Consider the following 16,785-nt stretch of genomic DNA (forward strand, 5'->3'; position numbering starts at 1 on the left):
GTAGTAGTAGTAGTTGGGTTGTGGTATTTGGTAGGAGTAGGGATGTAAAAAAGATTAGTAGAGACCAGTAATAGGGTGTGTCTGAAGTAATTGTTACTTAAACTAAAGTGTTTTTTAATGGTGTTCTGAAATGGTGTCTCTTCAGCAGCAGTATCAGAATGGAGAGTCTGAGGAGAACCATGAACAGTTCCTGAAGGCCTTGCAGAATGCAGTCACCACCTTCCTGAACCGCATGAAGAGCAACCACATGCGAGGCCGCAGCATCACCAATGACAGCGCAGTTCTCTCTCTCTTCCAGTCCATCAACAACATGCATCCACAACTGCTGGAGATACTCAACCAGCTGGATGAAAAGAGACGTGAGTCATGCATATACAGTGCCAAATGTGATGGATGTTAATATGGTAAAGTAATATAACAATTTAAAGAGCCCATATTATACATGAAATAGGGTCATATTTAGGTTGTAAGGGTCTCCAACAACAGTCTAATATGCATGCAAGGTCATAAAACACTTTGATGGTCTTATAACCTGCATTTATTTTTACCTAATTATCCCAACGACTCCCATATGAATCGTTCAGCGATTCATTTGTTCCCAACCCCCTCCTCAGCGCGAAGCTAATCTGCGCTGATTGGACCGATGACAGCCTGCTGCGATTGGTCGACAGTGACAGGCTTCAGCGAGACAGAGTGAAATGCCCAGCTGGTAATCAACTATATAAAAGTAGTCACAGTGCACACGCGCTTCATAGTGTAAGGCTTTTTTCACACACACACACACAACCCTCCTCAGAAGAACTGGGGAGATCGACGCGAGTCTCTCTCTCTCTCCCTCTCTCTCTCTCACACACACACACAACGCTCCTCAGAAGAACTAGGGAAAGCGACGCGAGTCTCTCTCTCTCTCTCTCTCTCACACACACACACAACGCTCCTCAGAAGAACTAGGGAAAGCGACGCGAGTCTCTCTCTCTCTCTCTCTCTCTCTCTCACACACACACAACGCTCCTCAGAAAAACTAGGGAAAGCGACGCGAGTCTCTCTCTCTCTCTCTCACACACACACACAACGCTCCTCAGAAGAACTAGGGAAAGCGACGCGAGTCTCTCTCTCTCTCTCTCTCTCTCTCTCTCTCTCTCTCTCTCTCTCTCTCTCTCTCACACACACACAACGCTCCTCAGAAAAACTAGGGAAAGCGACGCGAGTCTCTCTCTCTCACACACACACACACACACAACGCTCCTCAGAAGAACTAGGGAAAGCGACGCGAGTCTCTCTCTCTCTCTCTCTCTCTCTCTCTCTCTCTCTCTCTCACACACACACACACACAACGCTCCTCAGAAGAACTAGGGAAAGTGACACAAGTCTCCTGTCTCCTAGCTTACGATCGATCGCCATAGCAACGACAAACGGCAGTGGAACGCGAGCTCACAAAAGCCTTTAACGTTAAATCCGTAAACAAAGCGGCACGCGTCGCGTTTTTAACGTGGCTTACATGTGATAAGAGAATATAAAGAGTAACCGCGTGTACTGTACCAGGTTAACAACTCATCTTTGGGTAGAGACTGTCAATATTATCCATCTGAGCACAGCGTGACTTCATTCGACCGGCGGTGTCTGTGTGTGTGTGTCTAGTGTTTTTTCTGTGTTAGTGGGCGGGGCCGCAGGTTTCAAATCTCCCTGGTTTGCGCGCGTAACTACTGGCGAGGCTTGTGTTTCGTGGCTGCGTCATCGCGAAACACCTAATGACTCGTTATCAAGGCGACTCGTTTGAAGCACTATGAGTCGACTCTTTTATAGATGAATCAATAGTTTTAAACACTGTACACTTACAGATTTAAGCCTTAGCTGGATATTTCACTTCACTTAGAGCTGTGTTACACACTACATGGAAGGGCATTTTCAAAAACCCATAATATGGGCTCTTTAAATGTAAATATTAAAAAAGAACACTTTTTTTTTTAAAAGAACATTTTTAAAAATAAATGCTGGTTTTACAAGTCTTCATAAGTTGAATCCATTCAGCTGAACTCTTGTTCTGGTAGGGTCACTGTTAGCTTTACTTGGCATAATTCATTGAATCGGATTTGATCGTTAGCATTTCATTTGAAAAATTACAAAATTAACTTTGATTATTTTCCTATTTAAAGCGGGAGTCCTCTGTAGTTACATTGTTCAATAATGGTTCAAGTCAAGAGTTTAACTTTAGGGGACTTGTAAAATTAACCTTCTTTTTAAAAATGTGGGGGGGGGGAGGTCTAATATCATTTTATTGTCATTGATTCTTTCCTGTATGCACAAGAAATCTCTTTCATTAATATCAAGTTGTAGTGGTTTATTTTTATAACTTATCTATTAAATTAAAATGATCATAAATAATAATTAAATTATATAACCATTTATCTATTAAATTCTAATGATTGTTTTTTAAAATATATTTTCCAATCTTTGAATCAAATTCTCTTTCGATCAAAACAACTCTATATTCTGAAGGTTACAAATTTGCTGTAATTGTTCAGTTTTTAGTTCATTAGGCATAATCAGTGTTTACAAATTGTAGATTTTTACTGTGTTAGTATTTTGTGGTAGAATAATTTTGACCATTTATGATATGTTGACTAGCATTTAGGAGATGATGCTGTTTAATTTAAAGACAATCTGTGAGATGCTTACCTGAGGTATTGAACTTTATATTAATTTGACATATTTACAAAAAAATTTATAAAATTATTTGAATGTGTTTAAAACATCTGTTTTAAATGCAATTAATTCTCAGAATAAATTGGATGTGTATACACCATGCATAACTTATTGAAATGTGTTTATCCAACTTTTTGCTACAATTTTACTTCAAACTCGTATGCATTAATTTAAACCGAAACTAATTAATACAGTTAGAACAAATAATATGTTAATAATGGAAAAATATTTTGGATTTTACAGTATTTGATTATAATAAATAGATTCTGGAATATAATTTACATTTATTTAACATGGGTACTCTATAATTTCAATACAATTTCAAGATGTGGTACTATTTAAACAACTGCAGTAGTGTTTTTCTTTACCATTAAAACAAATAAAATGATCAAAAAATTATGCATTTTGACTTAATTTTAATATTTTCATATATTAAAAAAAAATTGAAATATGTTATGAAAATAAACCAGTTTAAGCTTAAGTAAATTAGATTGTATTATAAATATACAGTTCAGAGAAACCACTAATTTTGCTACAGTACATATGAAATTACAAACAAAATATACATTTTCATAAGTTTGTAGTAGCTTGAGTTTGAGCGTGAATTTAATGTTACCTTATGAATGCTTTGTCCTCTGTCGCTCAGTGTACTATGAGGGACTGCAGGATAAACTGGCGCAGGTGCGTGATGCTCGAGCTGCACTGAACGCTCTGAGAGAGGAGCACAGGGAGAAATTGAGACGAGCAGCCGAGGAGGCAGAGAGACAGAGACAGATCCAGCTGGCACAGAAACTTGAGATCATGAGGCAGAAGAAACAGGCAAGTGGCTTTGATTTTTATTCGACTCCCTGAGTAGTGTGATGACAGGAAATTGACTGAGATTGGCTTCTGCAGGAATACCTGGAGATGCAGAGGCAGCTGGCCATCCAGCGCCTGCAGGAGCAGGAGAAGGAGAGACAGATGCGGCTGGAGCAACAGAAACACACCATTCAGATGAGAGCACAGATGCCGGCCTTCTCTCTGCCTTACGCACAGGTCAGCACTGCTGTTTGCACGCATTTGTCACACATTATTATTGATCATAGATTTATTAAATGGATATATTTATTAAAATAATATTTTAGTCACAGAACATCTTTAGAAATAGATAAAATAATACATTTAATTTCATGCAAAATATTGGAAAACAAAATTACAAACTACAAAATTTCAACAAAATCTTGAATTTTGCTCTTTATTTTTATTTTTGTTTAATATTTTTCCCTAACATAAAATTTGGGTGTACTAATTTTGGACCATTATCATAAGTTATTTTGTCAGATTAGCTCCAGATTTGGCTTCAGTTCTGTCTAATCTAATGTATATGCACAAATATATTATTGTAAAGCTTCCTATATAAAATAGTAATTTAAATCAGAAATCTGTAAGGGGTGTACTTATCTATGCTGAGCACTATATATATATATATATATATATATATATATATATATATATATATATATATATACATATATATATACATATATACATATATATATATATATATATATACATATATATATATATACATATATATATACATATATACATATATATACATATATATATACATATATACATATATATACATATATACATATATATATATATATACATATATACATATATATACATATATATATACATATATACATATATATACATATATATATACATATATACATATATATACATATATACATATATATACATATATACATATATACATATATATATATATATATATATATATATATATATATATATATATATATATATATATATATATATACATATATATACATATATATATACATATATATACATATATATACATATATATACATATATATACATATATATATATATATATATATATATATATATATATATACATATATATATATATATATCATCTAAAGCTGAACAGAAACTCAGTTCATGTTGGGACAATACCTCAGACTCCATTCAAGATTTAAAGTATGTAGTTAAAGAGGTCACGGGCTGCTACTCTCTTATTTTTTTTGCTCCAAATTTAATGTAGATTTTGACATTTAAAAAAACATCATGATTTAGAATAATGGTGTATTTTTTGTGCTGTTTTGACTGCACATCTGAGCAGAGCTCAGAGCTGGAGTTCATTTAGAAAAATGTTTCGACCATATTGACGTTTTTTTTTTTTTATTAATTTTTTTTAAACAACAATGACCAAGTGTCCCTACTATGCTCAGTTAGGTTGGGTATAATTTGGGGTTATTTCGATAATGGTGCTAAATCGATACGTTTAAAACGGTACCAGTGCCAAAACTGTGCCTGTGCCGCGCAGCACCAGTGACACCGGAATTAGGCACCGAAATTCATATGCTGATTTGGTCCAGTGCATACCGGTTACAAATGTACCAGTGCTGTTTCGGTACCCAACCCTAATGCTCAGGCGTTCTGTAAAATTAATAGGAAATATGATTTTAATGAGGAAACATCCATGTATACTGTCTTATGTACACAGATGTCTTAAACATAAAATAATTATTTATTTGGGATCAGGAAGCTTTATGCTATCAATAAAAATATCTCCCATATTGGGAAGATGAGTCTAGCAATGAAAATGGCACGTGTGTCCTTTAAGGGCTGGTTGTCAGTAATGCACTTTATGAAATGCAGTTTATGAAATGTAGCTGTTATTAATATCACTGGAATAGGCAGCTTATACAATACAATTATTTGTTCTTCTTTTTTTGGTCAGACACCTTGTAAATCTTATTATTTACTCATTTTGAATACATAACCTATAAATTGTATTCTTTAGGAAATATACCTAAAGATGTTGTAGACAAAAATCCAAATGAAGCTTTAATTTACATTAAGCACAAGAATTTGATTTTATCACATCTCACTGAATGGAAATTTCTTATGTGTACTTAAAATATAGCTCTTTTTAATTTGGTTTATAGTTATTAGAATTAGGTGTTTAGACAAGTGCATTTCAATTTCAACTTTCAGTTAATTAAACTGAGGCCAATACAATTTAAAGAGTGCAACAGTGAATGTAATTGTTCCGGAATCTAATTGTATATGTTTATGGCTCTATGACTGCTTTTAAAAAAGATTTTGTTTTCGTAACTGTCAGTTATTTTCACTATTGGAGTATATTACAAAATACAGTATTTTATTATCCTAAGGAAGAGTAAGATTGCTGATTGAATGCTTCCGATGGCTTCACTGCCTTTCAAAAGTTTAGATCACAATGAGTAATCCATAGAATGAGTAATCATTCTATGTAGAACGGTGATTAAAAAGCCTAAATACTGAATACTTTTCAAATTATCTGTAAGAACAGACAAGGCAATAGTGACATATAATAAAAAAACAGTGTGATTTTACTGTTGGTTCCAATATAGATGGCACAGCATTGTCTTTTAATATCAGTCTTTCTGAAAATCCAGCCTGACATTGTGTCTGGTTTGTAAATGAATCCGCAGTAAAATTAAGTAAACAAAGGACTTCTAAATGAAGATTCTTCATTCATTCTTTCAGAAGGATGGCAATATAAAGACTGTTTTTCTCCACAATCTGTACTGCACAGCAGCTTGCTTGGTTTCTGCTTCCACCTGGATTTGTCTCTGTCTATTTTATATTATTTTTTTGACTTTCTGCAGTGAGAACCTTTGTGTGGAACGTAGTTAACCTTGATCATGTTTTGCAGTGGTAGAATCTATTAAAAAAGGACTCATTCCACAATCTGTCATTTTGGCAGATTATCTTCATTATAAGCTGTTTTCAGTTCTAAAACTGGCAAGATGTTTTTATAGTACAATGACCAGTTCAATTTTAGAATTAGATTTCTCAGTTAATAAGCTGTTTAACCAATAATGAAATTATTGTTGATAAATATTGACTTTATAAGTTAATTGTGGCAGCCTTATTTTTGGTGTGCTTGTAGATGCAGTCAATGCCTCCTAATGTGGCAGGAGGAGTGGTTTATCCCCCTGCTGGCCCTCCAAGTTATCCAGGCACATTCAGTCCTTCTGGTTCGGTGGAAGGGTCACCCATGCATGGAGTCTACATGAACCAGGCCGGTCAGACTGCTGCCGGTGGCCCGTATCAGGCCATGCCACCTACAGGTCAGCCAAACATCCTCTCTATATGTCTCTCGTATTTATTAAGCCTTTTTGGAACACTTTACTTGAAGGGGGTTTTCATGACGCCTTTTATTTTTGACTTGACATAGATTTTTTTTGCATGCTTATGACAACCATCATTATGCGTCATAAAGCTTTCAATAACTATGTTTCCATCCACCTATGTTTATTCGCATTTTAGATATACACATATAAAAACGACTGATGGAAACATCAATTTTGAAATTGCGCATAAGAAACATATGCGCATAGCTGACTAACATAAACTTTTTATTTAATAAGAAAAAATATGCATAAACTTTGATGGAAACACTTTTACTGTACAAATTAAAGTATGTGCATTAAAAAAAGTAATGTGATTTTGTAATAAGAGATCATGTGATGATAAAAATGTGTGTGAATGGACAAACCAGCAGGCTGACTGCATTGTGGAACATATGAAATGTTGTTTTGGTCATTCTAAAATGCTTTAATCATTTCAGTATAAGTGTTATCATATTATTAAATGCCTACAGAACCGTCAAGAGCGTTTTTGCTCTGTCACGCTTTCAAACGCCACCACACATTCATTGTATGTTTGCATTTGTCTTCTGAGGCGGAAGGCATTTAGAATTTTTTATTTATTTTTTTTTTTTACATTTTTAATTCCTTCCTTCCTTTTTTTTTTTTTTTTTTTTTTTTTTTTTTTAAAGAAAAGATAAACGCAGCTTCTCCTACTGCAGATAATTAGGGTTTTATGCTTTTGATATTTGTTGCCAGTTAATCAGGAAGTGACAATTGTGTTCTTTTTGACTTATTGGATGGAAACGCTGCTTTATTTGCACGCCTTTTATGCTATATTCCAGTTTGCGCATACATTTAATTTGCATCTTTGGATAGAAAAATAGATATAAATAAAAACTTGACATTCCTTTGACAACAAAATGTGTTATAAATCTGTCAAATGACACACTATATGTAATGACACACTCGAGTAGTGTAGAATTTAGTGTTGTCTAATCAAATAGTTTCCCAGGCAACATTTAATGGTTGCCAAATTGGTGAAATAAACCACTAAACTACCAAGCAGTTCCTGCCATGAGTATAACCGCATTCACAATTGGGATGCAGCATTGTCACTTACATTAGAGAATTTAGATTTCACAATCTAAAATAAAGTAATTCAACATCAACGCCATCCCTTGCACCTTGCGAACAAAGCTATGACCGTTAGGTGCGTGAAGTGTTCAACATTCAACATTTCTTTTTAACGGTTTAATAGGTGCATCATTCTGGTATTTAACACTTTCTTTTCTGAATTTTTAGTGTGAATTCGCTACTTTTATTTATACAACAAAATGGCATTGAATAATGCCCAAGTATATGATTTGGGACGCACCTATTGTCATGAGGCCATTATAACTGCATTATGAATATTTTTCTGATCACTTTTTTCAATGGTGATTTTGTTGATTTTGTTAATTTTTTACTTTTATCATAACAAAGGCATCTCAAACAGTTTCGCCTTTGCATTTAAAATGACATAAAGTGTCATTAACACATAATTGATATAAATGACAATTGTCATAAGCATGCATAAGATCTCCATGTTATGATTGTCTTTTGAACACCTCTTCAAGTAATTTTTTTTTCTAATTTAATTTATCTTCCTCTTACTCTTTTAGATCCCAACATGGTGAATGCTTACATGTATCAGACTGCGGGCACCAGTGGGCAGCCGCCAGCCCCAGGACAAGCCCCGCCAACAACCACCCCTGCCTACACTAATTACCAGCCCACACCCACACAAGGCTACCAGGTTAGTGGTTCTACTCCAAAACAAAGTCTTTAAATTTATCCAACATTCATGTTTTTGAATCTTCTGTTTCTTCAGAAAGGGCTCTTATAGTATTTCAGTGCTTTCCACACATAGACCTAGATATATTAATGGCTGCTCAAATATATTTGATGCCTTTTTCTTTCTTTTTTTTTTTAACCAATATTATTCGTCTTTTTACACTTTATTTGTATTTGCCCAAGATACCCAAACATCCACATTCGATTATCCAGTAGAAAATCTTCTCTTGCCCTACACATTTCATACTGCTTGTGTGCACGCGCAAGAACTGTCAACAACACTTCTTCAGACAGTCTCGCGTGCTCTGCAGAGACCCACAGAGATGTGCTTTTTTGAGGCTTAAAAATGCGTCTGGCTGGTGTTTTTAAATCTCCTAAAATATCCGGGAGTCGACTCTTGCTTTTGCTGTCTGAAGTTGTTGCATTTTATTTTTGCATTACTCTTTTATTATAGACTACTTTCCGCTTGGCTTCACAGCTGACAGTGCGCACAGCGACGAGACTGAGAGAAAAAAGTAAATAATAGATTCTTTAATCTAAACAATAAAAAAAACTTTACGGTTTACTCCGAGAGGACGAAATGACATCTAAACTGGCTGTAAAAAATATGCACATCATTAGAAATGGTCAGTCATCTAATTTTACTTATTTAAATAATGTACACTTTTTATTTTAATTATTAATTAATTATTAATAAATATTATCCATTTTTAGAGATCTTCTCAGTTTTTATTTATTTTTCCTGTAGTTTATTTCTCATTTGTTGTATACGTTATTAATTTAAATGAGAGAGAAAGAGAAGCTGTGTGCAGATGGCTCATAAATAACATGAAAATAAGAGAAATAGTGGAATTCTTTTTATTTCAACAGCCTTTTTTACAACTTTAACCTATTGAAAAGAAGCTGTTTATAACAGTGTCATAGTAAATAAAGTTATTGTTAAAAATCACATTATTTTTTTGTCACATGTAGTTAACCATTTATATGCTGGTAAAGGATGCGTTTCAATCCGGCTACCACCACAAGAAGTCAGAATTATTAGCCCCCCTGTTTATTTATTTATTTTTTTTTTTGTTAACGGAGAGAGGATTTTCTCTACACATTTCTAAACATAATAGTTTTAATAACTGATTTATTTTATCTTTGCCATGATGACAGTAAATAATATTTGACTAGATATTTTTCAAGACACTTCTTTACAGCTTAAATTGACATTTAAAGGCTTAACTAGGTTGATTAGGTTAACTATGCAGGATAGGGTAATTATGCAAGTTATTGTATAATGATGGTTTGTTCTGTAGACTATTGAAAAAATATATAGCTTAAATGGGCTAATAATTTTGACCTTAAAATTCTTTTTAAAATATTAAAAACTGTTTTCATTCTAGCTGAAATAAATAAGACTTTCTCCAGATGAAAAATATTATCAGACATACTGTGAAAATGTTCTTGCTCTTAAACATCATTTGGGAAATATCTAAAAAAGAAAATAAAAATTCAAAGGGGGGCTAATAATTCTGACTTTAACTGTATGTATATTTCAAACCTGTGGGAAGCACTGTATTTTTAAAGTTGCTTGCTTGTTTTGTTTCAGAGGTCTAGAGGTTTGTTTTAGAAATGTGTAATATTTCTAACATCATACATCAGCTCTTTTGTCATAGTGTCTGAAATAGTTAAAAAATAAACATTCTGTCTCTAAACCCAAACTTTGAATGAGTCTGACTTTCTCTGATTTGTCAATTGCTTACAGGGTGTTAGAAAACAAAACTGCATAAGCATATCTCAATTTTAGCTTTCCATGTTTTTAGAGTTTTACTTGATTATCACTATAATCATTTGGAAGTGCATTAAGGTGATATTTCACCAAAAAAGGAAAATTTCCCTCTCAAATTTTACTCTCAAACTTATTTTAAACCTTTATTAATATCTTTCTTCTGTTGAACACAAAACAAGATATTCTGTTGGATAAGACATATTCTTTCATATACGATTGTATAAGACAACAGAGGCACTTTAATGATTGTGACCGATTTTGAATGTCCATCCTAAATTTTGTTCACATACTTGGCTCTTGTTTCTGTAGAACGTAGTGTCTCAGGCTCAGAGTTTGCCACCAATGTCCCAGGCCGCCCCGACCAATGGTATAGCTTATATGGGCTACCAGCCATACAATATGCAGGTACACTTTACTGTTTCAGAGCACAGTCGCATATTTTTTTCTAAACCATTTCCCTTTGTACTTCACAAATACTTTATAATTGACTGCCTTTTTCTCCTGTTGCAGAATATGATGAGCGCTCTTCCTGGACAAGACCCTAACATGCCTCCCCAACAGCCCTACATGCCTGGACAACAGCACATGTACCAGCAGGTCAGCAATTATGTGTGTAAAAACAAATTTTCAACCGTATATAGTTTTATTGCACATCTTAAATATTTACTGTCTCTGCAGTTATAATACACTCACTGGCCCCTTTATTAGGTACACCTTACTAGCACTGAGTTGGATCCCCATTCATCAAGGTACTGGAAATATTCCTTAAAGGTTTTGGTCCATATTGACATGATAGCATCACGCAGTTGCTGCAGATTTGTCGGCTGCACATCCATGATGCGAATCTCCCGTTCCACCACATACCAAAGGTGCTCATTGGATTGAGATCTGGTGACTGTGGTACAGAACAGTGAACTAATTGTCGTGTTCAAGATGAATCCATGCTTTCATGTTGTTGATGCCAAATTCTGACCCTACCATCTGAATGTCACAGCAGAAATCAAGACTCATCAAGACCAGGCAACATTTTTCAGATCTTCTATTGTCCAATTTCGGTGAGCCTGTGCGAATTGTAGCTTCAGTTTCCTGTTCTTAGCTGACAGAAGTGACACCCGGTGTGGTCTTCTGCTGCTGTAGCCCATTTAGCTCAAGGTTGGACGTGTTGTGTTCAGAGATGCTCTTCTGCATACCTCAGTTGTAACGAGTTACTGTTTTTTGAGTTACTGTTGCCTTTCCATAAGCTTGAACCAGTCTGGCCATTCTCCTCTGTCCTCAACAAGGCATTTACACCCACAGAACTGGTGCTCGCTGGATATTTTCTCTTTTTCGGACCATTCTCTGTAAACCCTAGAGATGATTGTGCGTGAAAATTCCAGTAGATCAGCAGTTTCTGAAATTCTCAGACCAGTCCGTCTGACACCAACAACCATACCACGTTCAAAGTCGCTTAAATCACCTTTCTTCATCTTTCTGATGCTTGGATGGTTTGAACTGCAGCAGATCGTCTTGACCATGTTTACATACATTTGCTGCCATGTGATTGGAGGATTAGAAATTTGCATTAACGAGCAGCTGGACAGGTGTACCTAATAAAGTGGTGAGGTACAGCATAATTGGTAAAAATGTAAAACAAATTCTCTATATTTTCATGATGTTTGACTTAAAGATTTCATTTTGTTGTTGTTGTTTTTATTTTAACTAGTCATCCTAACTACTTCATGTTTCAGGCCTCATTCTTTACCTTCTGGTTAAAGAGGGTTTTCTTGCAGCAAATGCTTTAAAATTTAAAATGACTAAAAGTAGCAGATAAAAACAAGATGTCTCTTTTTGTTTTCTACAAATTGAATTTACAGAAGTAATTTAATATACACGGTAAGCTTAAAGGTCCCATGAAATTAAAATAAAGTCTTTTAGATGTTAGTATCAGTATTGTTGGTTTGTAAGATAAGATAGTGTGCACAAAAACTGACACAATTTGTGGTTAGAAGATATAAAACTGATATAACTATGTAAATCTTGTCATTCCGCCAATATGGAGCAAAGATTTTTTCACGTCACCACAAACTACAGTTTCTCATCAAATCATAACCAATCAAATGCTCTCTAGTATCTGACAATCCTCACCCCCTTCAAGACATTTCTTATTTGCTTTTCATTTGATGCTTTTGAGCATCAATCAGAATCTCTTTGTGTTTTCAGGTTATCCGTGGGGTCTTAATGTCTTAAATTTCAAAACAAATTATAGTCCTTAATGTCTTAAATTCACTGAAATCTTGTTTTGTGGGTCTTAAATCATTTTAAACGAGTCTTAATTTTTCCTTTGTTTATGTAAAGCTACCCAATCGACCTAACACACATCCATTCAGACCATAAGAAACAAAATTCTCTCGTGTCTTTGGAGTGAATGCCAGGTGTTACATTTGGAGAAAACCAGGCAACGCTCATCACCAGGCTAATAACATCCCTACAGTAAAGCATGGTGGTGGCAGCATCATGCTGTGGGGATGTTTTTCAGCAGCAGGAACTGGACGACTAGTCAGCATAGAGGGAAAGATGAATGCAGCAATGTGCAGAGACATCCTGAATGAAAACTTGCTTCAGAGTGCTTTTGACCTCAGACTGGGGCGATCTTCCAGCAAGACAATGACCCAAAGCTCGCCGCCAAAATATCAATGGAGTGAATTCTTGAGAGGTACTGCAAAGAGGAATGGACAAAAATACCCAAAGACAGGTGTGCCAAGCTTGTGGCATCATATTCTAAAAGACTTGAGGCTGTAATTGCTGCCAAAGGTGCATCAACAAAGTATTGAGCAAAGGCTGTGAATACTTGCATACATGTGATTTTTCAGGGTTTTTATTTTTATAAATTTGCAACATTGCCCTTTTTTCCCATTGTCATTATGGGGTATTGTGTGTAGAATTTGGAGGAAATAAATGAATTGAATCCATTTTGAAATAGGGCTGTAACATTAAAAAACGTGAAAAAAGGGAAGCACTGTGAATTATTTAAAATATGTGGGTAAGAAATGACTAATTAGATTTTTTTTCCCTGCTAGGCCATTAAAACAATTCTTATCGTTTATCTGTATAAAAGTTTGAAATTTCATTTTTCATGGTCTTAAAAAGGTCTTAAATGCCTTAAATTTGGTTTGGTGAAACCTGCAGAAACCTTGATTTGTTAGAATTAAAAACACACAATAATAACAAAAATTTGAAAAAGGTCAAAATTACTACCAATATTACAGTCAAGCCCAAAATTGTTCATACCCCTGGCAAATTCTAACTTTATTCAACCAGCAAGTCAAACTGCAACAACACTGGCTTCTTTAAAAAAATAGTAAGACGACATACGAAAGGCATCATTGTTGGGGGGAAAAAATCTCAGCTTTTAATTACATTTGAACAAATTTTAAGTCAAAATTTGCCAGGGATACTGTACTGACTGTATTTCTGGTGTTAAAATACTTCCAAAAATATTTTTTGTAATTCTGATTTTAAAATGTCATTGAAGGCTGTTGAATGCTTTGACTATTACTTTAGCGCACTGTGATCTGAATGCTGTTGTGTTTGTGCAGATGGCTCCTCCTGGTGGTCCTCAGCAGCAGTCGCAGCAGCAGCCTCCTCCTCCTCCTCCTCAAGCTCCTCCGGGCAGTGCAGAGGCTCAGCTCATTTCATTTGATTGATCGCTCCTCATATGCCTTTACACAGCAGGTCCAGCACACTACATTCAGCCCTCTCTAACACTGACGCTCCACACTGCTCCACAAATACTGAAGCTGTACAAAAATTTAAAAAGCATTTGGCTGTTTAAGTCTACCTTCCCTTTACTGCGTCTGTAAATGAAGGAGGAGAGGATACAGATAGAACTGGGGGGGAACCTTTGAAAACTGGATGAAACTCTGGATCATATTTGACCCTCAAAACGAAAAGAAAATGAAGCCTATTTTGGACCTCTTTGTTTTTTGTTTATATATTTTGGGGATTATATTACTGATGAAAAAAAAACACAAAAAATGTTTCCGCTGTAAAGTTGTTAGAACAATGGTAATATGCTTATAATGGGTATAATGATGTTCTGGCTTTATTATTTGTAATTTTAGTATTAAAAATAAGTGTAATGTTAATGGGATTCACTTTGACAATTATTGGTCATATAGGTTTGACAGTATATAATATACTTTTGACTTTAAATTTAAAAAGTGGGGAAATGTTGTTGTTGTCATGAAAAAAATGCAAAAATTGGTCCTAAAAATGGCTTCATTAAAAAAAAAAATCAAATTTCTGTCATATAAGACTCATTCTTTTGGTAAATCATAATTGTGACACAAAATAACTAAGTCATAATTCAGACATCTCATAATTATGAATTAGTATTCTCGTTGTCAAAAAATATTTACTAATCCATACAAAATAATTATCAAAATTATAAAGCAAAATATCATAAAGTGATCATCAGCTACTTGCATCATTAATGATATTTTATGTCATAATTATGGCTTTGAATATCAACATTTTGTTATTTTTAATTGACAAGTTGTAATATTAGTCAAAATTAATAATAACTTATGATAAAGAAAATGCTTGTCATAATTGACTCTACATCATAATTTCAGTATTGTTTCTCATAAGTCATGATTAATAATTTTGACTGCTAATTCTGACTTTGCATGTCATAGATTTGAGTTTGTTGGAATTGACATGCTAAATCATAACATAATAAAATAAAAAAAATTCATCACAATTGACTTTTGTGCCACGAAATAATTAAGTCATAATTTAGACATCTCATAATTATTAGTATTCTCATTGTCAAAAATGTGTACTAATACATACAAAATAATTATGAGACTAAAGAAAAAAATTGCTACACATCAAAATTATAAAGCAAAATGATCACATAGTAAGTAATCATCAGCTACTTGCATCATAATTTATCTTTTATGTTATAATTATGGCTTTGAATATCAACATTTTGTCATCTTTAATTGTCAAGTTGTAATATTAGTCGAATTGTGATAATAACATGATAAACAAAATGCTTGTCATAAATAACTCTACATTATAATTTCAGTATTGTTTCTCATAAGTCATGATTAATCATTTTGACTGCTAATTCTGACTTTGCGTGTAATATATTTAAGTTTATGTTGAAATTGACGTGCTAAATCAAAACAAAATAAAATAAAAGGAAAAATTACAGTTGACTTTTATCATTATTTCATAATTCTAACATATAATTAGGAATTAGCATCTCATCACTTTAATAATGTTAAAAAATTATGTAATACTAAGCCTTAATTATGAGATGTCAAGCACTTTGACAAAAAATTTGTATTTTTTTTTTTATTTTTTGTCATTATTATTCTTCAAAGGCTTTCATTATTCTTATATGACAGAAATGGGCTTCAATATAAATGTGTCCTGGACATCTTGTGAGATTCACCCTAATTTTCCTCTAGATATTTTCAAATGTAGTTTTTTCCTTATAAAAAGGAGCTGATGTGAAGTTACTCATTCATACTATAGAGAAACAAACACAAAATCATTCAAAAAGACAAAATAACCATCCTGTCTTGTATTTTTCTAAGAAACATTTGCATGAGTAAATATTTAACAGCCATCTTGTTTTTCTTTGTTTAAGAGACTTGCTGGCTTTAGCAAAGGTCGCAGAGGCATCACACCCTTTTATCAGCACAGATTTAGATCGTGTAACATTCCAGTGCTGGTTTCAGTGTGACAAAACCATTGTCTGCGACTCTAGAAATAATAAAAAAAGCTCTGCCTGTAGGGTCAGTGTTGTGGAAGCCTCGCTATTGATTTATCCAGTAGATGGTGAACACATTGGCTTGTGTTGTGTAATTAACCGCCAATGAGATGTCAACTTTACTGCCATTTCCATATCACCAATCTATTCTAAATAAATGGGCTGGTTTTTCCAAGTATTGCATGTAAGTTTCCAATGGTTCAGAACTAGAAACCTATTGATCTCAAAATGCAGTTTAATTTGTTGCAGTGTAAAATTATGCTCAAGGTCAATGGCAGACAAAGGAAGTCTATTTCAATGGTGACTTAAAAAAAAGCTGCCACCCGATGAATGGTTTTCAGGAGGAATTTTGGAGGATGATTTGGATGCTGCATGTTTCACAAACGGTGACTTCTGTAATGCCTTTAAATATAATTTTTGTTCCATCATAATGATCCGCCTCATGTTAAAGAGAAGTAATTTTAAGGTCATATTTAATAAATCTTGTTCTTTTATTGGTCACACACATTAGTGGAAATGTTTCTTTTCTT

At 33.9% G+C, this 16,785-nt stretch overlaps 1 protein-coding gene across 8 annotated transcripts in view; it reads left to right on the forward strand.

Annotated features, from left to right (window-relative positions):
• The window catches only part of hgs (hepatocyte growth factor-regulated tyrosine kinase substrate), a 42,232-nt gene extending 25,472 nt beyond the window's left edge, over window positions 1–16,760 (forward strand). For 5 of the 8 annotated variants that reach the window (XM_056454163.1, XM_056454165.1, XM_056454166.1 and 2 more), the window contains 8 exons: window positions 146–359; window positions 3,350–3,522; window positions 3,598–3,738; window positions 6,683–6,863; window positions 8,546–8,679; window positions 10,801–10,896; window positions 11,002–11,088; window positions 14,067–16,760. In XM_056454163.1, coding sequence (XP_056310138.1) covers window positions 146–359; window positions 3,350–3,522; window positions 3,598–3,738; window positions 6,683–6,863; window positions 8,546–8,679; window positions 10,801–10,896; window positions 11,002–11,088; window positions 14,067–14,174 — 1,134 coding nt within the window. In that variant the 3' untranslated portion in view covers window positions 14,175–16,760. The remainder of the gene's footprint in view (window positions 1–145; window positions 360–3,349; window positions 3,523–3,597; window positions 3,739–6,682; window positions 6,864–8,545; window positions 8,680–10,800; window positions 10,897–11,001; window positions 11,089–14,066) is intronic. The other 3 variants (XM_056454164.1, XM_056454167.1, XM_056454170.1) reach the window with 1 other exon arrangement.
• Window positions 16,761–16,785: the final 25 nt, after the last annotated feature.

Source organism: Danio aesculapii, chromosome 3 (assembly GCF_903798145.1).
Source record: "Danio aesculapii chromosome 3, fDanAes4.1, whole genome shotgun sequence".
Lineage (NCBI taxonomy): Eukaryota > Metazoa > Chordata > Actinopteri > Cypriniformes > Danionidae > Danio > Danio aesculapii.